Source organism: Ahaetulla prasina, chromosome 4 (assembly GCF_028640845.1).
Source record: "Ahaetulla prasina isolate Xishuangbanna chromosome 4, ASM2864084v1, whole genome shotgun sequence".
Classification (NCBI taxonomy): Eukaryota; Metazoa; Chordata; class Lepidosauria; order Squamata; family Colubridae; genus Ahaetulla; species Ahaetulla prasina.
In genome coordinates, this window is record NC_080542.1 from 26,505,601 (window position 1) to 26,531,630 (window position 26,030).

Here is a 26,030-nt window from a genome sequence, read left to right on the forward strand (position 1 = left end):
GACCTTCTGCGCACAAAATCCAATCGAGCTTTCTATAATTTTGTGAAAAAACAAACTTAAAGACTCGAGATCCATCCCACCCCTAAAAGAATCAAACGGTAGAGAATGTAACGATGAAACAGTTAAAGCAAACCTCTTTAACACATTCTTCGGCTCAGTCTTTGTCAACAATAATGGCTCATATCCAACATTCCCCAGTTGTACCAACGATGACCACAACGACCTAACACAAATAGATTTCACAGAAGATAATGTTGAAAAGGCTCTTTGCAAACTGAAACCATCTCTATCTATTGGACCTGATGGTCTATGTGCATACTTCTTAAAAAAACTTTCCACTAATGTAGCAGAACCCCTAAGCATAATCTTTGAAAAAGCTTTCACGACCAGTTCCCTTCCCAAACTTTGGTCACTAGCCACGGTCATCCCTGTCTTCAAAAAAGGAGACCTCAGCCTAGTTGAAAATTACAGACCAATCTCTCTTGCTGCGTCACCTGCAAAGTAATGGAATCAATCATCAACCAATCCATCCCCCTCCACCTAGAAACAAACAACCTACTCTCTAATAAACAATTTTGTTTCAGAAAAAAATTATCCTGTAATTTACAACTTCTTCACTGCAAAAACATATGGACTACAAATCTTGATCAAAGAAAAGCAATAGATGCAATTTACATAGACTTCTGTAAAGCTTTTGACTCAGTGGTACATGACAAACTTCTTCTAAAACTAAAATCCTATGGCATCTCCGGTCCCCTCCATAATTGGATAACAGCGTTCCTGTCAAACAGACAACAAGTGGTTAAAATAGGCAGTGCCCTATCAAATCCTGCTCCTGTCAATAGCAGTGTCCCTCAAGGCAGTGTTCTAGTACCAACACTCTTCATATTATACATTAACGATCTCTGTGACCATATTATAAATAATTGTGTTCTCTTCACCAATGATGTTAAACTATTTAACACTACCAACAATACCGCTACCCTTCAAAAAGACCTTGACTTTGGGTCGGAATGGTCAAAAATATGGCAACTCCAAATCTCAACCAGCAAATGCTCTGTCTTACACACTGAAAAAAAGAATCAGAACACTAAATACAAGCTTGATGAATATTACCTTGTAGATGATCCTCACCCCGTTAAAGACCTTGGAGTTTTCATATCAAATGATTTAAGTGCCAAAGCCCACTGCAACTACATTGCAAAAATGTACAGCTCTAAGAGTTGTAAACTTAATCTTGCGTAGCTTCTTCTCCAGAAATATTACACTACTAACCACAGCATACAAAACATTTGCTAGACCAATTCTTGAATACAGCTCGACTGTCTGGAACCGACACTTCATTTCGGACATTAATACAACTGAGCGTGTCCAGAAATATATTACAAGAAGAGTTCTCCACTCCTCTGACTACAACAAAATACCTTATGCTACCAGATTTGAAATCCTGGGCTTAGAAAATTTAGAACTCTGTCGCCTTTGGCATCACCTGAGCTTAACTCATAGAATCATCTGTTACAACGTCCTTCCTGTTGAAGACTACTTCAGCTTCAATCGCAACAATACACGAGCACACAATAGATTTAAGCTTAATGTTAACCATTCCAATCTTGATTGCAGAAAATATGACTTCAGTAACAGAGTTGTTAATGCCTGGAATGCACTACCTGACTGTGGTCTCTTCCCAAAATTCCCAAAGCTTTAACCAAATACTATTTCCTATTGACCTCACCCCATTCCAAAGAGGTTTGTAAGGGGCATGCATAAGAGCACCAACATGCCTACCTAATGTTCCCCTTGATTGTATCCAAGTCTCATAATTATTTCATGCTTATACTTATATATATGCTTATATGTCATATAGTTATTTCATGCTTATGCTTATATATACTGTTATGACAAAATAAATAAATAAAATAAATAAGTATTATAACAGTGCTCAAGAGGCACTGTAAGGGTTACTAGCTATGAACCCCATGTTGTACTAGTAAATTAGGCAATGCTATTAAGATTCGGTTTGGAACAGTTAAGAAAGCTGATAGGTTTCTCTGACAACCAATTTGCAGCATTACTACAAATCTGCACGCGTTAAATCGACTGAAGAGGGAAACCCTGCAGCCACCAAACACCATAGTCCTTGAAACGCTACACCCTAAAAGGCGTTTTTGCTCACGGCATGGAAGGGTTACAGGGGGGAGGAGTTCACGGCGACCACCTCAGCTTGGGATGTGCTTCTGAGAAAGGCTGTTCCTTCGCTCAGCGAAAAGAAAGAGCGATGGAGACGGAAAGTAGTTTCTTCCCTCAGACAACAAAGGAAATGGGGTGGGGGGAGGAAGAACGGGAGAACAATTACTCTCCCAAGGCGCGAGGCAAGATGGAGGAGGGGCTTGGCGGTTGGGGCGCCCGCCTTCTTCCAGGCGCTTGGAGCGGGGGTGGGTAGAAGGCGGGAAAGCCTCAAAGGGAAGTTAATGGCAAGTGCTGCTCCCTCAGCGCCTGGAAAATGCGAGTTCGCCCCGGGGAACCGATAGTTTATTTATTTATTTTATTTTGTCACAACAATATATGTAGGTATCATACAAAAAGATTATACAGTAAATAAACACATATATGGATAAATATAAGGAGGTATAAGCATATATATAGGAAGAAGAAAAGAAAAACAATAGGACAGGAACGGTAGGCACGTTTGTGCGCTTATGCACGCCCCTTAGTTCACTTGCTGATAGTATAAACTATAATCTATTATATAGATTATAGTTTATACTATATAAATATAGTATATTTATTTATAAATACTATATGTTCTATTATATAGAATAATCTATTCTATTCTATTCTATTTTAAACCGGGAGAAAATAATGCCCTATTTTAAGGTCCAGATGTTTGAAAAAATGGTTTATTGGGATTAGCCATCACTTTTTTTTTCCCAGTACATACAGTAGTCCTCCATTTAACAACAGTTCATTTAGTGACCGTTCAAAATTACAATGGCATTGAAAAAAGTGACTTATGACTATTTTTCACATTTATGACAGTTGCAGCATCCCCATAATCACGTGATTTACATTCGGATGCTTGACAACTCACAGTTATGAGCATAGCAGTATCCTGGAGACATGAAATCTCCTTTTGCAGCCTTCTGGCAAGCAAAGTCAATGGGGAAACAATTCATTTAATAACCATGTTACTAATTTAAGAATTGCAGTGATTCACTTCACAGATGTGGCAAGAAAAATCATGAAATGGGGCAAAACTCAGTTAGCAAATGTTTCACTTAGTAGCATAAATTTTGGGCTTAATTGTCATAAATTGAAGACTACCTGTATACTAAGGGCCTGTTCTTATCATAGCCATCCTCCACTCCTGTGTTGATCAACATCGTGGGATAAAAATGTGGATTATCAATTATTTTATACATTAAACTTGAATTGTAGAATTAATGTGCCTCTAAGTCATAGTTGCTATTTCCTTCAGCAATAAATAATACAAGTACTGTAGTAAAATTGTGGTTTGTAAAAGGCAGCACTCCCTTTATTGCTAGGAATCATGATATGAGGATTTCCTGACAACTTTTTAAAGATCCAGAAATGGGGTTAATGTGTCAACTAGCAGATTTTGCTGTCACCTAATTGTAGGAATTTAGCCACCCACCCCCCTCCTAGAAGAATGAAATATTTTGGAAAATATTTAAAAGGCAGAATGTATTTCCCTGGATGAGAAATGGAGAAACATGTTTTAAAGACAAAGTAGCTCCCTGCAACTTCCTGCCACCCCCCACCTTTGTCAATGGGCATTAAAGCCTCAACCAAGCTCACTCATTTCCCCCCACCTTTGTCAATGGGTCAGAGGCAGAAACTCAATCTCCCCACCTTTGTCAATGGGCCATCATCTGCAACATAATAGAACCCATCTAGCAACAGAAACTCACCACATGGCAAGGCTCAGGCAAGCTTGAGGGACAACCTACAATGTTAACTAAGACCCCTAGACCACCTGGGAGTTTGACAACTAACCAGGGTACATTTCTTATACAGGAACTGGAAACACTAAGGTGGGGCCCCACAGAGAGTATAAACTCAGGCACTCAGCATCTCTTCTACCCTTCTACCCTCTTCTTCTCTTCTCCTTTCCTCTCTGGTTCTTCACCCAACGTCTTGAACATGTGACCACCATTAAACCATCTTTCCAAGCAGTCTCCATGTTTCCAGTGTCTTTTTCCCCACTTGGAACTGAACCCAGATGGTCATTTCTTCCAACAATATGCTTTTCTGCACTGCAATATTATAGAGTATTATCTCAAGATGATGTTGAGAATACGTATCTTAAAGTAGTAATAGTACTACCAAAACTTGAAGGAAAATAAAAGTATCTGCATTGGTCATGCTAATGGATAATCTATGTGACAGGAAGAGGTACTGCATTTCATCTTGTACTTCTTGTATTCTCTGTAACTTTCAGTACCATTGATCGTGGTATCCTATTAGATTGGCTTTGAGGGTTGAGGTTGGGAAACAGTTTTACAGTGTTTCTTCTTTCTCTGTTGCCAGTTCTAATCAGTGTTGGTGGGCAGAGAGATAGAGCCTGCAGCCCATCACTTTGGCAGTACTGCAGAATACAATGCTTTTTTCCCATTTTGTTTAACATCTACATCTACAAGAAATTTCCAGGTGAGGTCATCCATTTTTGAGATCCAGTATCATCAGTAAGCTGATTATATCCAGTTCTAAATCTTAATCCTATGCCATGTAGGCAATGTTGTTGAAGTCTTAGCCCAGTATGTGGAGGCTATGTGGGTCTGGATGGGAGGAACAGACTTAATATTGACTATGTACATATACCCCACACCACTTCTAGGAATACAATTCCATTTTTAACTCTCAATAGAATGGCACTTTTCCATATGATTGTGACCCGTAGGATCTCAAATCTTTTGGACTCTCAATTCCTATTCAAAGAGCAGGTGGCACTTGTGACCAAGTGGGTTTGCACAGATACATTTGCTGTTGGATTGCTCTTCAGTCAGTTTTTTTCTGAGTTGGAAGGCTCTTCAGTCAGTCATGCCCTGGCCACTTCACAATTGTTTTACAGCAATGGAGCTACCCTTGAAGACCATCCAGAAGCTACCACTGGTCTAGAATGCAACAGCACAAGTAATGATAGAAGCAGCACATGAACCTGTGACCCTACCTGTACTGCTTTACAATCTGCTCTGGTTACCAGTTGGTTTCTAGGTGCAGTTAAAATTGTTGATTATCAATTTTAAAGAACTGTATGGCACAGGGACTGGCTATATAAAGGATCATATATTTCTATGGTCTGTTTGATGTGATTGAGGAGGATACTGTAGATGTGTTTCAGATTCTGTTCATCAAACAGTGTCATCTTATGGAACCTTTAGTGTGTCTTTAGTGTTGCAATACCTACCATTTGGAATACAATGTACTCCCAGATTTTCATGCAGCTACCATCATGATGTTTGGAAGAGTTAGTGATAAAAGGAAACCAGATCATCAAAGAATGCAGTGGCTGAACACCATCAAAGTTGATACCTGCCAGAGCATGGAAGAACTCAAGTATTGCAAGATTGGAAGATTGGAGAGATCTGGCCAATAGAATTGCCCAAGAGCTGGACACAACTAAATGGATAACATCATCATCACCATCCAGAAAAAAATACATTATTTCATCTTTAAGAGCTTTTTCAAAAGGATAACTTTTATTTTGAATTTTTGAAGGGCCCTTTTATAGGACCAATCTCACTTTAAACTTTTGATGTGACAATAGAAATATTTGGGAAGCTAGAACATTTTCCACTAGCCTAGGTGTTATGTTTTCCCAATGCCTCATATGTTTCTAATGCCTTATATTTTCCTCCAGAAGAAAAAGAAATGACGCTTTCGTGGAGTGACCTTGTGGTTTGGAGTCACAGGCAGGGCCTTCTTAATTGGATGAGGAGCTGCTAAAAGCCCATTCCGAATGGCCAGCAATCTGTGCCTCTTATCACTGATTGGCTCTTCTTTTACCAGTTTGGCTTCCGACATCTGCTGACTCTGATGCTGGGGCAAGCGAAAAATAAGAAAAGTTAGCTTTGGCCGAAGCTGAGGGAAACCTAGCTTGAAGATCTTAAGCCCAGCAGTTGTTGTCTCTGGCTCAGCAGTGCTTTCTTCTTCATTAGACGTTGATTTATTGTCCTAGAAAGATAGAGATAAAAAGCAATGAAAATGGGGGACAGGAGTATTATTTTTGTCTTCTGAGCTCTCTACATTTCTAATCATCCTCATTCTATATTTCACCAAAAAAAATGGTTCCTCTATAAGGATACAAAACAGTTATGTTGCCAGAAGTGCCAGAAGGTATAATCCAATTCCTCTGGAAGATTCTAGAGAAGGGTAGTCCTGAAGATTTGTGTAAATTTGTCAAACCTATATGATCAGAGAATGTATGTTAAGAGTAGGGATGATTTTGGAATCCAAATTCTTTAGTCCTCTTAACTCTAGGATAGGGAAATATGAATCTAATCAATGATTAGTAAAAAGAAGGGACTCATGAGTTCTGATTATGAAAATGGGTTGGACATATGGTTCTAGGTTTAACAAATGCTGTTACCTTTAATTATTGAATAAATCATTTTCAGTAATACTGTGCTTTAGTATCTAATTCTGGGAAAGGGTCAGAGAACAAAGAAATTATTGCCTTTGGTTCTTGCTTAAATGTTTTTAAGAGGTATTGAAGTCTGCTGTCAGACCTGTGAATAAAAATCCATGTATGTTAACTTGTGGATTATCTCACATTGGAAAACGATATAGTAGCTTGCTGTCAAATTCCTAGTGAGGGAAGACTAATAAAATCCTAGAACAAGTCAGGAATATTCAGTCAAGTTTCCTACACCTTTTTTATCTCATATCTAAAAAGTTTGGATTCTGCTTCAATTTTAATGAAATTTTTGTATTTCATTAAAAAAGGTAGTTGAGATATTAAAAATGACAGCACTGTACTAATTTCTTTGATTCCCATAATTGACAAGGTGGACAAGTGATAAACATGTAAGTTATGGTTCTGACATCCTTGCATGCAACAGAAGCACAAGTATTAAATGGTGAAACTTGATTATGACATCACAATGCCCACTTCATTGTTCTGGCAGTTTTTTTTCACTGCCTTGCCTCAAGTCCTTTAGAGCAGAGTCCATTAGAGGGTAATAATCAGTTGACAAATTATAGAAGAGAAGAATGCTCCTGACTGCTACTGTTACATTAAAAACACCCTCCCCAAAAACCCCATTAACCTTAATATGCAAAAATAGATATAGCTCACATGTAATATGACATTGATTTCCCAACCACATTTTTTAAAGCATGCAGGCTGGCACTATGAGGAATTCAATATGGTCATTTAGAAAAGATAAAAAGTCTACTCATGATGGCACATCTGCTAGCACCACCCATTTCAGAATCTTGCAGTAAAGTATCCAATCTGTTTTTTTTAATGACATATGCCAATTTCAAGATTTGCACCCCAGTTTTTATGGGATTTTCTCCTTAGATTAACAAGAAAGTTGTCTGTTTTCAGTAATTATAGTCAAAAGGACTCCAGAGATCATAGAGAGGGGACTCAAGGGCTACATATTACTTACCACTAATATACCACCACCTGTCTCTTTCAACACATTCTTTTCCTCTCTCACACACAAACATGTACAGTACACAGCCTAAATCTGACAGGAAAAGGTAAGCAAATATGCTCATATTTTACATACTGACCTCCTCCTTTGTATAAATCTCTTTTTGCTCAATAGAGGTCAAAGATTTCTCTGAAAACATCATATCACCTGTATCGTTATCAGTCATCTACAAAGAACAATATAGGGTTGAATGGGATTAGCAAAGAAAAAGGATATGTTTTCAAAAACCCTAACGGTTAAAGCATTGCATGGCTATGTTGATCTTTTGATCAGAATTTCCATGCATCCCCTCTGATGCACAGGTATGGAATACCCATTCTATCAATATGATTTCCTTAAGAGTCTAATGGTGTTGAACTAGACAGGTAGGAGAGGAAAATGTATGTTCAAATATGCTCCAAATTATATGGAGAGCCACAGCAAAGAAGCAGTACAACTTTTTGGAGTATTTAAATCAGGTCTCTGCCATGACTGGCCTCAAGATTGGGCAAAATTTGTGGCAGTTTGTCTTCCTGAAACTCTCTGTTAGAGCATTGCTGGATAGAGGAATACCTGGCACTCACACTGGGCAGTAGAGAGGTCTCAAAGCCATGTTTATGATTTCCCATAATACTCTTGATACCAATTTTCCTGGGAGATTGGCTAAATGAAAATGGTGAATTGCAGCGCTAATTGCCAAAGAATGAGGGCAATCTCAAATCTGTAAGGGGTGTGCAGGCCGCTGGCAAGCCCATGAAACTATAGCTACTATGGCACCAAAAATGCTGATATTGGACTTTCTTTATACCTGTAACAGAATAAGATTAAAAAATGGCAAAGGGATAGAATCAGTTATATCATTTCAGTCAGCACAGTTTGGGATTTGCTTTACTGCTATCAGGCAGAGAGCCAAATTAGAATTATCCTTCTTATATGCTTTTTTCATCTCCACAGACAGTTTTCTTTAAAATTGAAAGCAAAATTGTATCCCACTTCTGTCATTCTATGCAGTTTAATCTGCTTCCTATTTTAAGTAAGGCAACAGGTTATAAATACTTTAAATGCATAAAAACTTTTAATAGCTCTACATCAAAACGCAGCAGAATTAACTTTAAGACATTGAAAAACAAACCTCTCACAACATAGATTAGGGCTCTATATAGTATATATCTATCAATGTATCCAAGTGAATATAGCTATCCAAGATTCTTATTGTTTAAATAACCTGTATGTTTCTTTCCCATTTTCTATAGTTTACTCACTTTATTGATTTCATAGTGTCTGAAAAAAGTGGAATTTCCCACTTTCCGCTGCTTATTCTCCTCATGATGGTAGTTGGGGGGCAACTTATCGATGTCAACTGGAGTGTCAAATTGGTCTTTCCCCAGCACTTCCTACAAATGGCAAAGAATGGTCCTTACGTATGGTATAGAAAGTAAGAAAGTTATACTTAGTCAATGAAAATTAAAAAGTGCACAGACAATCCTATGCCTCAAAAATATTTCCAAGAACGGACTTGCCAAAATTATGCTAAAATGTGTAAACTTCAGAACATAAATTAGACAAAAATTTGCATGTAATTATTACATCAGCTTGAATATTAATTAGATTATCTACACAGCTGCCAAGTATGTTGTCCATTTATTGTGAGGAGTCTCCTTTTTCTAAAAGGATACTATAGAATTGTACTTTAGTTTAAAACATCAAAGCTTCTTAGAAAGTATCTGTTAATTCCACAGCAGTAGAACTTCCCTTCCACTTGTCCAGAGAAAGAATTGGACCATTCTTTTGCTCCTTACCCGACTTTGCTCGAAGAGGTTGTTAATCTTCTGGATCAGTGTGTTCATGGAGGGGAGGAAGGTAGCAGAAGCTGAACCCCCCTGCTTCAGAGATGTCAGTCCCAATAGCCAGCACAAAACTACCAGTAACAGCATCTTTGCCTAGTCTGCCGTTCTGCAGCTACCTGAACTAGACCTGCATAAAAGGCAGAATCAGGAGGAAAGATCAGAGAAGAAATATCATACAACACTGCTCCTTCTAGCTATTCCCTAGCCCCCTGCTTGTTTATATACCCCCTCCAAATATTCCTCAATCATCTCTTTTCTCACAATAATTCATGTATCTGATTGGTGAAATTGAGCCTAAATAGAACCCTCTGTCTCCTTCCCAAATCCTACTCACAAAGAATTCTGCCATCCACAGTCGCTTCTCAATAGCTCGAGTTATTCTCCTTGCATCAGTGATCAGCCTGCTAGCTCTCCACCGTCTCTACCAAATTCTAATCTGTTCCTTTCAGCCAACAGTTGATTTTAAAAAAAATTCCAGAACTTGCTGACATCACTGAACATTTGTCAGGTTATTGTTTCTCTATAGATCAGGAGTGGGCAACTATGACACCTTTATGACCTATGGACTTCAAGTTCCAAAATTCCTTAGCCAGCATGGCGGGCTTAAGAATTGTGGGAATTGAAGGGCACAGGTCATAAAAGGGGCCATAGTTGCCCACTTCTGCTGTATTGTTGGTCTGGATTAGAAGGAGTCAGTTATTTTTAAATTCACCCTTCCCTATTCTGGGTCCATTCCAGAGGTATTTGATATAATTCCCATAATTCCCAAGCATCTTGTATAGTTGAAGATAAAAGAAGCCATAATCTGATGTTTATGTTTCTCAACCTCAGTAACTTTAAAGATTTGTAAATTTCAATTCTCAGGTGGCTGGGAATTCTGGAAGTTGAAGTTCACACACTGTAAAGTTGTTGAGGTTGAGAAACATTGATTGAACACATCTGGAGAAGGCTAAATATTTAAGGCCTATTGCCCTAACACAGGGGTCTGCAAACTTGCCTCTTTTAAGACTTGTGGACTTCAACTCCCAGAGTTCCTCAGCCAGCAAAGCTCGTAGTTGAAGTCCACAAATCTTAAAAGAGCCAAGTTTGCAGACCCCTGCCCTAACAAATTACAATTTCTAGTGTATGCAGAAATAAAACAAGAAAATGAGATGCAGGATAAAAGAATTCTCAGTTTAAATGTTCAAACTTTTCCAGTTAGAGGGTACAGTACCAGATGACACCTTCAACCCCATGATTCAACACCAACAATATACAAAAACAACACCATGCTTAAGAAAAATATAGTTTATTTGGTTAACCCAATTTTCTCTGATCACATAGTACATTGCATCATAACATTAACCATTGCCTGAACTGGCATGTGGAAGATAGTTGGCTACCTTGTGTTTGGGTCTGTTGCACAAAGACCATCAATGAAACAGATATTTTCAGGATTTCTTTTTTTAAAAATCTGTAAGAAAGGTATTGTTAAAAGAAATGGCCATCTGGGTTCAGTTCCAGAAAGATACTGGAAACATGGAGAGTGCTTGGAGAGATGGTTTAATGGTGGACAGGACCAAATGGTTTTAAGTCCTGGTCAAAAAGAGCACATGGATGAGAAAGAGAGAGAAAGATTTATACTCTCTCTTGGGCCCTGCCTTGGAGCTTCCTGTTCCTGTGTAAGGGCAGATATCCTGATTGTTTGTCAAACTCCTATGAGGCCATGCAGGGTAACTTTATAAGTTGTCTTGAATCCCAGGCCTGGTTGAATCTTGCTGGGTGATGATGTAAGGAAAGGGCTTTGGGTAATTCCTATTATGGCTTAATGACTTTGTCCTGGTTTGGATCTTGAGGGCTAATCCTATCATGTCCTGAGGGCCATGTCTTTTGTTTTGTAGATAAGCTGGCTCAGCATTTGTCTTGTAGATAAGTTGGCCCCAAAATATCTGCTGTGGGGGTGGGCAGGCAGGGAGCTAAGGGTCTGAGTTTGTCTTTAGAAACATGTTTCTCCTTTAGGGAAAATAAAATATTCTGCCTTTTTAATTTTTCCTAGAATATTTCATTTTTTTTAGGAGTGGGGTAGGTGCTAACTTTCTACGTACCTTGTAGACAGAAATTTTGAAATCCAAGAATTAAATCAGCCATTTCATTTCATAAACTCGTAGCTAGGATGATAGATCTATATCTGGTGAGAGAGAAATTCCCTGAGGATGGGCTCCAGCATGAGTTCAAAAGTTCAGAAGACTAAACCTCTAGTCCTGGTGACCAACCCAGATTGGATCCTGCAACATTATCTTGGGACACGTATATAGAATAGAATAGAATAGAATTTTTATTGGCCAAGTGTGATTGGACACACAAGCAATTTGTCTTGGTGTATATGCTCTCAGTGTACATAAAAGAAAAAATACGTTCATCAAGGTACAACATTTACAACACAATTGATGGTCAGTATATCAATATAAATCATAAGGATTGCCAGCAACAAAGTTACAGTCATACAATCATAAGTGGAAAGAGATTGGTGATAGGAACTATGAGAAGATTAATAGTAGTGCAGATTTAGTAAATAGTTTAACAGTGTTGAGGGAATTATTTGTTTAGCAGAGTGATGGCCTTCGGGAAAAAACTGTTCTTGTGTCTAATTGTTCTGTTATGCAGTGCTCTATAGCGTCGTTTTGAGGGTAGGAGTTGAAACAGTTTATTTACTTTCATTCGTGATAGTTCCACAATACAAAGAACTTTGATAAAACTCTGTGGAAATTCTCAATCATCCAGATTGTGGTTCTGCTTTTCCAAAAGGCAGCTGGACTTTCTTGGGATTTTTTTTCTTTGAAAATGTTCCACTTCTCGTCCAAGAAGCTTCTTCAGTTCTGATAAAATTCCAGTTTTCTTGTGTTACCATTAGATGGCAGCCTAGAATTTTGATGAAACTGGTAGGTCTTGGCCCTAGAATCTTTCACTACCGAATGTTCAAAATGTCAGGAAATGTGTTCTCCCCACCACCCCCAGGGAAAAATTGAGTGAGTGGGAGTATATTCATAACTGGGGAAAAGAGATTACATCATTCCAAGCTCCCTTCCTGAGTTCAATAAATTACGAACAATAAATTACGAACCTGAGAGTGGAAATACTTAAACTGATCTGGGACAGAATATTCTAATCTCTTTATTAGGGCAGCTATTTAATATGTGTCCAACTTTCTACAACTTTGAGGTTTGTGCCACTGAACAAATGCACGATTTCCTTTCCTTTATTACTGGCCAAACAATATTGAATATTCACTTACAACCTGTATATTGCAACACTTTCTATATTTATTTGTGGGATTTGTAGTCCGCCTTTTTAGCAACAGAAAACCTTCAACAAGAATGATAAACATCAATGTAATCAAAACATAATTTTAAAAGAAAACTATACTAATATACAACCATAAAAGATTTGTGTAAACATATACATTTTTTTGTTGGCATCTTTTAATTGTGAACAAATAAGCCTGAAAACTCATTATCTTTCCTATACTTTTATATTATAATTATATTTTGATCAGGGCAAAACAATAGATGCAATGTACATAGACTTCTATAAAGCTTTTGACTCAGTAGTACATGATAAACTTCTCCTAAAAATAAAATCCTAGGGCATCTCAGGACCCCTCCACAATTGGATAAAAGCTTTCCTGTCAAACAGACAACAAGTGGTCAAAATTGGCAATGCTCTATCAAATCCTATTTCCTGTCAAAAGTGGCGTTCCCCAAGGCAGCGTTCCTGGACCAACTTTCTTCATATTATACATTAATGATCTCTGTGACCATATTACAGGTAATTGTGTTCTCTTAGCTGACAATGTCAAACTATTTAATACCACCAACAATACAGCTACTCTTCAAAAAGATCTTGACATTGTATCTGAATGGTCTAAAACTTGGCAACTCCAAATCTCAACCAGCAAATGCTCAGTCTTACATACTGGAAAAAAGAACCTAAACACTAAGTACAAGCTTGATGGACATTACCTTACAGATGACCCCCACCCTGTTAAAGATCTTGGAGTTTCATATCAAATGATCTAAGTGCCAAAGCCCACTGCAACTACATCGCAAAAAAGGTTTTAAGAGTTGTAAACCTAATCTTGCGTAGCTTCTTCTCCAAAAACATTACACTACTAACCAGGGCATATAAAACATTTGCTAGACCAATTCTTGAATACAGCTCGACTGTCTGGAACCCATACCACATTTCTGACATCAATACAATTGAACGTGTCCAAAAATATTTTACAAGAAGAGTTCTCCACTCCACTGACTACAACAAAATACCTTATACTACAGACTTGAAATCCTGGGTTTAGACAATTTAGAACTACGCTGACTTCGACATGACCTGAGTTTAACTCATAGAATCTTCTATTACAATGTCCTTCCTGTCAAAGACTATTTCAGCTTCAATTGCAACAATACACGAGCACACAATAGATTTAAGCTTACTGTGAACCGCTCCAATCTTGATTGCAGAAAATATGACTTCAGTAACAGAGTTACTGTTAATACTTGGAATACACTACCTGACTGTGGTCTCTTCCCCAAATCCCCAAAGCTTCAACCAAAAACTGTCTACTATTGACCTCACCCCATTCTTAAGAGGTCTGTAAGGGCCGTGCATAAGAGCACAAGCGTGTCTACCGTTCCTGTCCTATTGTTTCCTTTTGTTATATCCAATTAATATAGTTATTACAAACTCATGCTTATATATATGCTTATATATTGTACAGTTATTTTATGCTTATGCTTATATATACTGTGTGACTAAATAAATAAATAAAATATCCTTGTGTTCTGTAGGGTGAAATACTAAAATCAGTCTTGGTTGCAGAGCACCTGTGATTTCGCCTTTTTTTTTCTGATCACAGCAAATCTCACAGACTGTGCAACTAGTAAGTAAGTTAAGTTTAAGTTTAAGTTTATTTAATTTCTATACCGCCCTTCTCCCAAAGGACTCAGGGCAGTTTACAGCCAGGGTAAAAACAACGAAATACAAAAATTAAGAACAAATTTAAAAGACAAATATTCGAATTGGCTAGAAACTATAAAATCCAATAAAAAACCCCATTTAAAAACCATTAGGCCAGTCCTGCACGATGGAATAAAAATGTTTTCAGCTCGCGTCGAAAGGTCCAGAGATCAGGGAGTTGGCGGATCCCTGGTGGTAGCTCGTTCCAGAGGGTTGGAGCCCCCCCAGAGAAGGCCCTCCCCCTGGGGGTCGCCAGCCGACAATGTCTGGCCGACGGCATCCTGAGAAGACCCTCCCTATCGGAGCGTACTGGTCGATGGGAGGCTATCGGTGGCAGTAGGCGGTCCCGTAGATAACCCGGTCCTATGCCATGGAGCGCTTTAAAGTGGTAACCAACACCTTGAATTGCACCCAGAAGACCACTGGTAGCCAGTGCAGCCTACGCAGGAGAGGTGTTATATGGGAGCCACGTGTCGCTCCCTCTATCACCCATACGGCTGCATTCTGAACCAGTTGGAGCCTCCGGGTGCTCTTCAAGGGGAGCCCCATATAGAGAGTGTTGCAGTAATCCATGCGGGAAGTGACGAGGGCATGAGTGATTGTGCACAGGGAATCCCGGTCTAAGTAGGGATGCAACTGGCGCATCAGGCGAACCTGATAAAAAACTCCTCTGGCGACAGCCGTCGTATGCTCTTCAAACGACAGCCGTGCATCCAGAAGAACGCCCAGATTGCGGACCCTCTCTGTGGGGGCCAATGACTCACCCCCCACAGTCAGCGATGGAGTCAGCTGATTATACCGGGATGCCGACATCCACTCGGTCTTGGACGGGTTGAGTCGGAGCCTCTTTTTCCCCATCCAGACCCGCACGGCCTCCAGACACCGGGACATCACTTCAACGGCTTTGTTGGGGTGGTTAGGGGTGGAAATGTACAGCTGCATATCATCAGCGTACAGATGACACCGCACCCCAAAACCACGGATGATCTCACCCAGCAGCTTCATATAGATGTTGAACAGGAGAGGCGAGAGGACCGACCCTTGTGGCACCCCACATAAGAGGCACCTCACGGTCGATCTCTGCTCCCCTGCCAACACCGTCTGTGACCGGTCAGAAAGGAAGGAGGAGAACCACCGAAAAACGGTGCCCCCCACTCCTAACCCCTCCAACCGTCGCAGCAAGATACCATGGTCAATGGTATCAAAAGCCGCTGAGAGATCTAATAGGACCAGGGCAGCGGAACAACCCCTGTCCTGGGCCCTCCAAAGATCATCCACCAACGTGACAAACGCTGTCTCTGTGCTATACCCAGGCCGGAAACCGGACTGGAACGAGTCCAGATAGACAGTTTCATCCAGGTACTGAGGGAGCTGATATGCAACCACACTCTCGACAACCTTCGCCACAAAACAAAGGTTGGAGACTAGACGATAATTTGCCAAAACAGCTGGATCCAGGGAGGGTTTCTTGAGGAGGGGGTCTCACCACCGCCTCTTTCAAGGCGGTGGGGAAGACACCCTCCCTCAAAGAAGCGTTATCAATTCCCTGAAGTACCAATTCCCTCGTGTAACCTCCTATGTGGCCAGTACCAACCAGGAGGGACACGGGTCCAACAAACATGTGGTTGCATTCAGCCTCCTCAGTATCCTCTCCATGTCCTCAGGAGCCACAGTGTCAAACTCCTCCCAGGTGACAACCTCAAGATCCACCTCCGTCATCCCGTCCAAATCTATCCAATCTGTGTCCAGCCCATCATGCAGATATTGTCCAAAATCCTCAGCACGACCTTGCAAGGGGTCCTCTCTAGTTCCCTGGGTAAGAAGGGAGCGAGTCACCCTAAACAAGGCGTCTGGGCGATTATCTGCCGATGCAATAAGAGCGGAAAAATACTTTATGTTTCGCCACTCTTATCACCACTAGGTAGGTCTGAATATGAAACATTACTAGTGTTCTAGATTCAGAACAGCTGGCCCTCCAATCACTCTCTAGGCGTCTTTTCCAGCACTTCATCTCTCTCAGCTCCTCAGAATACCAAGGGGCCGGTCGAGATCGGCGCCGGGTCAGAGGCCGCAAAGGCACGAAGCGGTCCAAGGCCCCCGCCCCCGCCCTTTCCCAGGCAGCGACAAGTTCTTCAGCCAGGTCGTGAGCTAGGTCCTCAGGAAATGGCCCAAGCTCTGTCAGAAACCTCTCCAGGTCCATCAGGCACCTGGGACGGAACCAACGCGTCGGTTCCGTCTCCTTGCGGTGTGGGTTGGTGTTTCGAAAGTCCAGCCAAAGGAGCGAATGATCAGACCATGACAAGGGTTGAGTGACTAAATCCCTTACTTCTAGATCATTCAGCTACTATCCAGAGACAAAGATTAAGTCCAGAGTGTTTCCTCCAATGTGAGTGGGACCGTCAACTAATTGGGTCAGGTTCAAGGCCGTCATGGAAGCCATAAACTCCCGAGCTGCAGCAGATGCTTCACCGAGTGATGGCAGGTTGAAATCCCCCATAACCATAGGTCTGGGGGTATCAACCGCCAGGTCGGCTATCACCTCCAGCAGTTCGGGCAGGGCTGCTGTCACGCCGCAAGGAGCCAGGTACGTAATCAGCAGACCCACCTGTATCCCCTGACCCCACTTCACAAAGAGGGACTCACATCCGGCTATCTGAGGTACAGTGACCTCCCTCGGTCGCAGACCCTCGTTAATAATAACCACCACCCCTCCACCCCTACCCTGGGCCCTCGGCTGATGAACTGCATGGAAATCTGGTGGGCACATTTCAACCAGGGGCACCCCCCCTTCCGTGCCCAACCAGGTCTCTGAGATGCCCAGCAGGTACATACCCCCCTCTTGTATAAGATCGTAAATAAGGGGGGCTTTATTTACAACGGACCTGGCGTTATACAACATCAACTGAAGGTCCAGGCTCTGAGGATCCCAACCACCCGGGGAACGGGAAAAGTCCGAGGGACCGGAGTGCGAGATCATTCGCAAATAACGCTCACGCACTCCCGAACCTGATACGGTCCCCCGCTTCCACTGTATCTGCCCCTCCCAATTACCGTGCTGATGGAATCGAGCACCCGCCTCCACCTTCGCCTCTGAACCTATAATGTCGACAACGCGAGCCCTCGCAGGATCTGGCCATGTCCCAATCCCAATCTGTGTCCCTGGTGGGTTTCCCCCCAAACCCAACCTCCCCCTCCCTCCCCTCCCATTAAAACGCAATTTTAAAAAGCCCCTAAGTTCTTTCTTTGCCGCATGCCACCTCTCGGGATTCCAAAATCCGTCATCGAGGTAGCCCTCGATAGTGTGGAGTGCCAAATCTGCGAGAGGGGGGAGTCTTGCAGACACAGAAGATCCGCCGCCGAGTACATATGCATTTCGGAAAGTGGTAAATAGTCCCGTCTCAGCCGGTCAAGATGGTAACCGCCAGATTTCTGGCTAGGAAACAATGATGGAATTCAGTCTTGGGTAGGAAATGATGTTTACAGTAGCCACCACCCAGTCCAGCCGTTCACCACAGCCACAACCATCACCAACACCACCACTGTTGCCTCGGTAAATCGCAGTCGCAAACATGCTGCCGATGGAAAAACCTGAGGCTCTGTGGGGCTCCATGGGTGGTCAATGGGTGGTCCGTGGGAGGGGGGGAGCTTGTAAAATCCATGGGCTCCACGAGGGTGGTCCCGTCGCCACCATCGCTGCCGTCGTCAACTGAGGACCAGCAGCAGCGGGGAAGCAATGCCGCCACCATCGGGGGTAACAACCCCCTCCACCGCCACCGTTGCCGCCACCGCCGCTACCACTCCCTGTCGACGCCGACACCGGTGCTGTCAATGTCGATGTCGTTCACCCGGCCCAGCCCGGCCGACTAGCCGACCATCCGGAAGGAGGACCTCGCCACCGCCGCCACCGCCATCGGCGAAGACCACGCAGACCGCCACAGCACCACTGCACCCAAGCACAGCATCGCCGCCATTGGGGATGCCGCCCGCCGCCGCCGCCATCCTCACTGCCCGTCGATGCCGCCGCCGCCATCCTCACTGCCCGTCGATGCCGCCGCCGCCGCCATTTGCCCGGCCACCCGACCAGGCCGACCAGGCCGCTGACTAGGCTGCGACTAGGCCGACAGGCCGCTGGAAACTGCCCCTCATTGCTGACCTCGTCCGAGGCCGTCCGAAGCCAACCACACTCCCCTCAGCTGCAAAATCATTCCCCCAGCCAGGCCGGGGACCCAAGATGTCAAAAAGGTCCCCCCTGGCCCGGACCGGCTGGGAAGGGTTGCCACTCCGTTCCCCATCAGCAAAAACGCAGCGCCATCTTGGGCATGCGCAATAAAAGTATATAAGTAGAAGGTTTAAATTATTTCCCACTCCATAGTTTGATTTTTAAATTGTGCATCATGAAAATTTAATTCATCTACTTAATTAAAAGAAAATAGATTTAAAGCAGCACATTTTGAAACTGACATCAAAAGACTAGGGCAGCAGTTTTTGTTTTAAAAATGCCATACAATTTTTATGCATTGTACGCATCGATATATATTTTCTGTTTATTCAATCTGCAAGACAGATGGTCTTTGGGAACAATATCAAACTTTTCTACAGTTCTATAGACCTTTTCCTTTAAACGCAACTTGGACAGCTATCCATATAAAAGATACTAGCTGAATACCCGTGCTCCGCACTGGTGGGTTTCAAAAATTTTTATTACTAGTTCTAGTGGGTGTCGCTTGGTGGGTGTGGCATGGCTTGGTGGGCATGGCAGGGGAAGGATACTGTAAAATCTCCATTCCCACCCCAATCCAAGGGAAGGATACTGCAAAATTCCCATTTCCTCCTGATCAGCTGGGACTTGGGGCACAGAGAGTAGATGGGGGTGGGGCCAGTCAGAATTTTTACTACCGATTCTCTAGAACTGGTCAAACCTGCTGAAACCCAACTGTGGAGCACCACTACGAAGCTATGTGATCGGGTTTGATAAATCGACACTTACAGCATGAAAATTAATGAATAGTTACGACTGGCCTCTCCCCTTCTCTCCCTCAGCCTTGCCGCACAGAAACCTATCCTATCCTATCCTATCCTATCCCCCTTCTCTCCCGCAGTCTTGCCCCACAGAAATGTCTCCTATCCTATACCCTTCTCTCCCTCAGGCTTGCCTCATAGAAGCCTCCCCTATCCTATCCCCTGCTTGCTGCTGTGAAAGTAAAACTGAAACTGAAACTTCTCTTCTCTGCTTGTGTTTTGCATTTGGAACAGATTTCTTTTCAGGTGGGGAGGGGAGGGGGAGTAGAACTCCTTAGCATCAGAGTGTGTTAATAATAATATAGGAAATACTATTAACAGAGATACAAAAGTGGGTGGTAGGTATAAAAAGATTGACTACCCTTGCTTTAGGATGTGTATAAAACAAGAAAAAGATATGGAGGAAAGGATAAAATACTTTAAAATGTGGGATGAGTGATAAGACTTGGGGGACAGAATACAGTATGTTCATTCAAATAAAGTATTTGAATTCAGCCACATTTATTCACCTACCTCACAGGGTTGTTGTAAAGAAAATATGAACAGGAAGAAATATTAGATATGCTCATTTCCTTGAGTTATTTATAAAAAAATAAAGGCAGGAAATGAAAGAAAAATATGTTGGATAACCATTTGTCTGAAGTGGTGGAGGGTTTCCTTTCTAAGCAAGGGGTTGGACTAGAGGACCTCTAAGGTCCCTTCCAACTCTGCTATTCTATTCTATTCTATTCTATTCTAATTAAATCAAATATAAGACTTTTATTTCAATACCTGGTTCACTCCATCACCAACTAAATCCTCAGGAAGAATCTGTAGGCAACAGCACATTCTTGTTTTCAGCTATTGGCATTCAGGAAAGACTATTGGCCACCAAAATAATATTTACCTGTAATACTGCTTGAATTTTAGCTGGCACTCATTCATGAATATTAGCTTGTCAGATTTATTTTAAATGCCATCTAAAGTGTTTAAATTTTCTGAAAATTATCAGTGCAGAACCCGATTATACAGGGGTTATTTTGTCCCAGCATTTTCAAGACTCATCATGATAAAGGTACGACCCATTCTTTCTCCAAATTCCTTCCCCGTCCAACATTTTCCTCCCGTGGGGGTGTGATATCAGTGTTCTAGGTCCCGCCCACTTCTGCCTCCAACTCCGCCCCTTCCTCCCCCTGTGAAACTGACTCACTGCTGCTAATTTAATTCCTCTGCTTCATTCCAAGGATTCCAGAGGAAAACTGTCACCTTTCCAAAATACCACGCAGGCCTGTTGCTTCTTTGCGTACACTACCACATCTTAGCTCTTCTTTTTTCCCCCCAATCCTAATGAGTGGGCAGTAACTTCTTGCAGGAGCCAAAATTAACCCTACCAGTGGAGCGCTTCATTATTATCTCTCAATTTTTTTCCCCTTGCCCTGCACAACATTTTTTTTTCAAATAAAGCAAAGTTCAGATAAAAGTTTTTCCTTTCCTTTTCCCCTGCTCTCCTCCACTAGCACACACAAAACCAAGCTCTTGAGTGTCTTCTGAAAGTAAGTAAGACTCTTCCCTTCCAATTCATCCTTTAAAAAAAAAAATCAGTGATTTGTCAGATTCTTGTTGGAAACAATTCCTATTAGAAAAGATACTAATTAAAAATATGGATTCTGCTGCGGAGCAGGAAAGTAATACTGCAATTAACTTTTCTGTATTTGTGGTGTGGGGGGAAAATATGTCAACCCTTGAATTTAAATGTGGGGGTCTGGGATTTTAAGGAGATATATATATGTAGGACTGCTGTTTTTATTTCTCAGTTGATTGGATATTTCTGAAAACCAGCATTTGTCGCCTAATTTTGTTAACCTAAATATGAGTACCGGTTTCCAAAAGATTGTTCACATACAGTATGTCTTACTTTCGTTCTGTGTTCTTAAGGAGTAAATGGAGAGAGCTCTTGTTTACATGAGGAAAAAGGTATTATAGGTGAGAAAGCTTTGGAGAAAAGCTGGAAAAAAGGATCAATCATTTGTATACATGGATTAAGTACCTGGACGTTTTTCTTTGTTTGGAGAAAGGGGAGGGAACTGATAATGTTTTGTTTTTAAGCCAAGTCTGAGGGGGGGGGTGGTATTGGTTGGGCATTTAAGATCTGCTTTGATAGTTTCAATTGAGGGTGTGTAAATTCCACTGCTGATTACATTTTATTAGTCTTGGAGAAGCTGGGCTGTAATTCAGGAAGGGATGCATACCCACAATCATAGCTAGCATCCAATAAAAATAATAAGAGCAGCAAGAATACTATTTCTTATTTGTCAGTACACATAATGATAAACTTGAGTGGGATGATGGAGGATAACTTAATAAAATAATAAAATAATAAATTCAGTGAACAGCGAAGAACCTGTATCCATGCAGACTAAAGCAAAAGTAATTTCTTGCATTCTGTGGCAGTAGGAAGTCCCAAGTTTGACATTCTGTTGTGTGTAATTTCCAGGGATTGTATTCTATGCCAGAAGAAAACAACTGGGGAAAAGGAGGGGGGGGATGAGCTTTGCTTTTTAATAGAACTCAGGGATTTATCGATAAGTAAACTTTTAAGTTCCATTCCTAGTGATTTTTGTGCATGGTTCAGGAGATGTAGTCATGTACCTATTTTCTGCCTGCTCGTTTTTACTTGCAATTCTGAGGAACAAAATTGCCTGCCAGCATAGACAAAACCCCATTTTATAGCCAGGAATACTGAGGCTCCAGTAAATGTGCAGATATCGATCAACAGCCTTTCTATTGCTGTTGTGTTAAAACCTCAAGGGTCGGAAAACATTGACAATATAAAATAAATCATCTTGTAGGCCTACTGGTAGATCCTGATCTTCCAGTTTTGCATCTTTGTCAGTTCAATTTCCCCCATGCTGTTCTGACAGATGCCTTCATCAGAGCTAGGAAAAGATTTTAGAACAGCCTCTAGGAGGACTATTGGGTTTTTTTTATGATGTACCTCTAGTTGGTAGCAGGGATTTAAAAAAGAGGAAAAAATGTTTCCCAAAGTCGATTTATTTCAGAATATGGGTAGCATCAACAATGTCACTATGTTACTCTCCAAAGTTTTCTCTCTTTCTTGCAGAGATGAACATAAAATTGTGATTAGGATGTCATGTTTCATATGGGATGTTTGATATGATGATTACTAATGTGAGTGTATGGTGCTTTCTGCAATTGTAATGATTGCTTTCAAAGGAGAGAAGGCCTCTCTCTCTCTCTCTCTCCCCCCCCTCTCTCTCTGTTTCTCTCTCTCTGTTTCTCTCTCTCGCTCTCTCTCCCTTCTTTCTCTGTGTCTCTTCCTCCCACTTCTCTCTCTCCCTCCCTCCCTCCCTCTGTCTGTCTCTGTCTTTGTCTCTCCCTCCCTGTCTGTCTGTCTGTCTGTCTGTCTCTGTCTCTCTTTCCCTCCCTCCTCCCTCTCTCTGTCTCTCTCCCCCTTCCTCCCTCTGTCTGTCTCTGTCTGTCTCTCCCTTCTCCCTCCTCTTTCTGCCTATCTCTCTGTCTCTTCCTCCTCCCTCTTCTCTTTGTCTCCCACCTCCCTCCCTCTCCCTGTCTCTGTCTCTGTTTCTCTCTTCCTCCTCCTCCCTCTCTGTGGGTCTCTCTGTCTCGCCCTCCTTCTCTCTGTCTGTCTCTCTCTTCCTCCCACCTCCCTCTCTCTGTCTCTGTCTCTCTCTCCCTCCCTCTCTCTGTCTGTCTCTCCCTCTCTCCCTTTTCCCTCCTCTCTGTTTCTCTTTCTCCCGCCTCCTTCCTCTTCTCTCTTTCTCTGTCTGTCTCTCTCTGTCTCTATCTCTTCCTCCCTCTCTCTCTCTCTACCTCTACCTTCCTGTCTCTCTCTCCCTCCCCCTCTATCTTCCACTCCCTCTCTCTCTCTCCCTCCGTCCCTCTCTCTGTCTCTTCCTCCCTCCCTCCTCCCTCCCTCTCTCGTTCTCTCTCTTCCTCCTCCCTCCTCCTCCTTCTCTCTCTGTCTGTCTCTATCTCTTCCTCCTCCTCCTCCCTCCACGGTTCTCTGTCTGTCTGTCTCTCTCCTCCCTCTCTCTCTCTCTCTCTCTCCTCCTCCCTCCCTCTCTCTGTCTCTCTTCCTTCCTCCCTCCTCCCTTCTCTGTCTGTCTCCCTCCCTCCCTCTCTGTCTGTCTCTCTGTCTCTCCCTCCCTCCCTTCCTCCCCTCTGTGTCTCTCCCTCCCTCCCTCCCTCCCTCCCTCTCTCTCTGAAAGACAGAGAGAGATTTGGCTACAGCAGTTTCCATTTGCCCAAGACCTTGATGTGACTTGTTCCAAAAACAAACATGACCTTTCACATGGGTGCTTATGTTACTCAAATTACTGGATAAGGCTGGGGCCCATTAATGCTGTGCGGAGGGCACAAGCTGCCTGCTTTTCTTAACTTCCTGCGCAACTGCAAACCATTTCTTAATTTATTTATTTTTTAAAAAACCCTCTGTAGGAAGTTAGCACTCTGCTAGAAAAATGAAATATTCTAGGAAATATTAAAAAGGCAGAATATTATACCTCCCTGGATGAGAAACGGAGAAACATGTTTTTTTAGGCAGGAAGTAGACTCACTCTTGATAGCCTCCACACTCTCAGTAGTCCACAGCTGATGTCAACACTTAACAGATAAAGAGATAGCTAGGTCTATTCATAAGCAAATGCCCTCACCCAAGATCCAACAAAGATAGGGTTAGCCCTCTGCCCATCTAAAAACAGAACTCACCACATGGCACCTGGGAGTTTGCATCACCCAGCAAGATTCAACCAAGCCTGGGACTCAAAAGACAACCTACAAAGTTACCCCTGCATGGCCCCATGGGAGTGTGATAACCAATCAGAATACAAGCTCAAATTCAAGGCCCAACAGAAGGTATAAATCTCTCTCTCACCTATGTGCCTTTTTGCCCAGGACCTCAAACCATGTGGTCCTGTCCACCATTAAACCATCTTTTCAAGCAGTCTCCATGTTTCCATTGTCTTTCTCCCCACTTGGAACTGAACCCAGATGGACATTTCTTCCATTACCTCCATAAAGTAAATCAAAATGCTGCTAGTGGCACAATACATTTTTCCTGTTCTTGCTGTGGACTTGCTGTAGCAAGAATATAGAATTAGGGTGGCAATTGGCATCATATTAGAATGGTTGACGCATTTCTATAGTAAAACCCTCCAGCTTTGTACTGTCACACCTGTACTGTACACTCACCTTCTTTGGCAATTACTACTTTAGGTATGTGTTGTGATAGCACTTACGAAGCCCAATTCAGCATCCATTTTCTTCCCCTGTTTGTTTTGATACTGTTGCTTTGAAAATATTTGTCCAAAAAGAAGCAAATCATTGCATCTTTCAGGGTTTTTTCCCCTTTTTCTTTGCTAAGTTAAGTGTTTGCCAGGCATCCTTTTTTTGGACTCATTTTTTTTTCTGTGAAGGAAATAAAATTACCTTTATTCTAGATCTTTCTATGGCTCACTGCTTCATAACTAGGCCTCTTTCTGAAAATCACTTATCTATTAGTGGTTTCGAGGTTGCAAGGGTAGAAACGGGAAATCCAATTGGGTGGGAAACATCCCAGGAAGTGTGAAGTACAGTTTTGTTGAAGGGATGTTAGCCAAAATAACAGCTTTCTTCCCTAACCGTACTTGGAAATTGATTCTCAAAAGCAGGGAAAAAATTTCAGAGTGAAGTCAAAACAAACCAGTTGTTTTAAGTTCCACAAACCCATGTTCTTGGCCCAGCTTTTAGAAAGCTGGGGGCTGTGATTAATCTTACACCAGGGAACTGATTTAGTACTTTGTAAAATAATCATAATACTGTAAAAAAAGGTTATTTGTCTGTAGCTGTTGGAGTCTTGAATACTGTGTGTAAAAAGAAGGGGAAAAATCTGACTGGAGATGAAAGAAATAACTCCCTTCCTGTCTTTAATGCAAGATGCAATCCAGACTAGAGGGCTTCTTTGTCTTGTGTTGAACTGTGCTCCAGAGGTCATCTGAACTGGAGTAACCAAGCAGAGAACTGGGTTTCAACTTGACAAGAAAAAGCAAAGGTTGGGAGGGGAACAAAGAGGTGGGTTGCCCTTTCTTTCTTTCTTTCTTTCTTTCTTTCTTTCTTTCTTTCTTTCTTTCTTTCTTTCTTTCTTTCTTTCTTTTCTTCCTTCCTTCCTTCCTTCTTCCTTCCTTCTTTTTTCTTTCTTTCTTTTTCTTTCTTTCCTTCCTTCCTTCCTCCATCCCTCTTTCTTTCTTTCCTTCCTTCCTTCTTTTTTCTTTCTTTTTTTCCTTTCTCCCTCCCTCCCCTCCCTCTTTCTTTCCTTTCTTCCTTCCTTCCTTCCTTCTTCCTTCCTTCTTCCTTTCTTTCTTTCCTTCCTTCCTTCTTTCCTTCCTTCCTCCCTCCCTCTTTCTTTCCTTCCTTCCTTTTTCTTCTTTCTTTCTGTCTTTCTTTCTTTCTTTTTTTCTTTCTTTCTTTCTTCCTTCCTCCCTCCCTCTCTCCCTCTTTCTTTCTTTCTTTTTCTTTC

General features: G+C 42.0%; 3 protein-coding genes across 8 annotated transcripts in view; 1 reads left to right on the top strand and 2 right to left on the bottom strand.

The window, feature by feature from the left end:
- KASH5 (KASH domain containing 5) overlaps positions 1–2,286 on the bottom strand; it is a 44,135-nt gene extending 41,849 nt beyond the window's left edge. The window contains exon 1 of the mRNA XM_058181795.1: positions 2,216–2,286. The gene's annotated coding sequence lies outside the window, so the exon portion shown is untranslated. The remainder of the gene's footprint in view (positions 1–2,215) is intronic.
- A 3,469-nt stretch (positions 2,287–5,755) lies between these two features.
- DKKL1 (dickkopf like acrosomal protein 1) lies at positions 5,756–24,581 on the bottom strand. Of its 4 annotated transcripts, none has more exons than XM_058181569.1 (5): positions 24,547–24,581; positions 9,461–9,635; positions 8,924–9,055; positions 7,762–7,848; positions 5,756–6,192 (listed from the first exon to the last, which is right to left on the bottom strand). In XM_058181569.1, the coding sequence occupies exons 2-5, from the start codon at positions 9,593–9,595 to the stop codon at positions 5,863–5,865; spliced, it is 684 nt and encodes a 227-aa protein (XP_058037552.1). In that variant the 5' UTR covers positions 9,596–9,635; positions 24,547–24,581; the 3' UTR covers positions 5,756–5,862. The 4 variants fall into 4 exon arrangements, with proteins under 4 accessions (XP_058037552.1, XP_058037550.1, XP_058037551.1 ...); XM_058181567.1 differs by lacking the exon at positions 24,547–24,581 and adding an exon at positions 24,411–24,542; XM_058181568.1 differs by lacking the exon at positions 24,547–24,581 and adding an exon at positions 24,245–24,291.
- The window catches only part of TEAD2 (TEA domain transcription factor 2), a 32,815-nt gene continuing 27,555 nt past the window's right edge, over positions 20,771–26,030 (top strand). For 2 of the 3 annotated variants that reach the window (XM_058181563.1, XM_058181562.1), the window contains exon 1: positions 20,771–21,051. The gene's annotated coding sequence lies outside the window, so the exon portion shown is untranslated. The remainder of the gene's footprint in view (positions 21,052–26,030) is intronic. The other variant, XM_058181561.1, reaches the window with a different exon arrangement.

Coding starts and splice junctions, on each gene's coding strand:
- DKKL1 (XM_058181569.1), bottom strand. CDS start 9,595: ATGCTGTTACTGGTAGTTTTGTGCTGGCTATTGGGACTGACATCTCTG. Junction 7,849..8,923: donor GACACTATGAAATCAATAAA/GTGAGTAAACTA, acceptor TGTTCTTTGTAG/ATGACTGATAACGATACAGG. Junction 6,193..7,761: donor AGATTTATACAAAGGAGGAG/GTCAGTATGTAA, acceptor CTATCTTTCTAG/GACAATAAATCAACGTCTAA.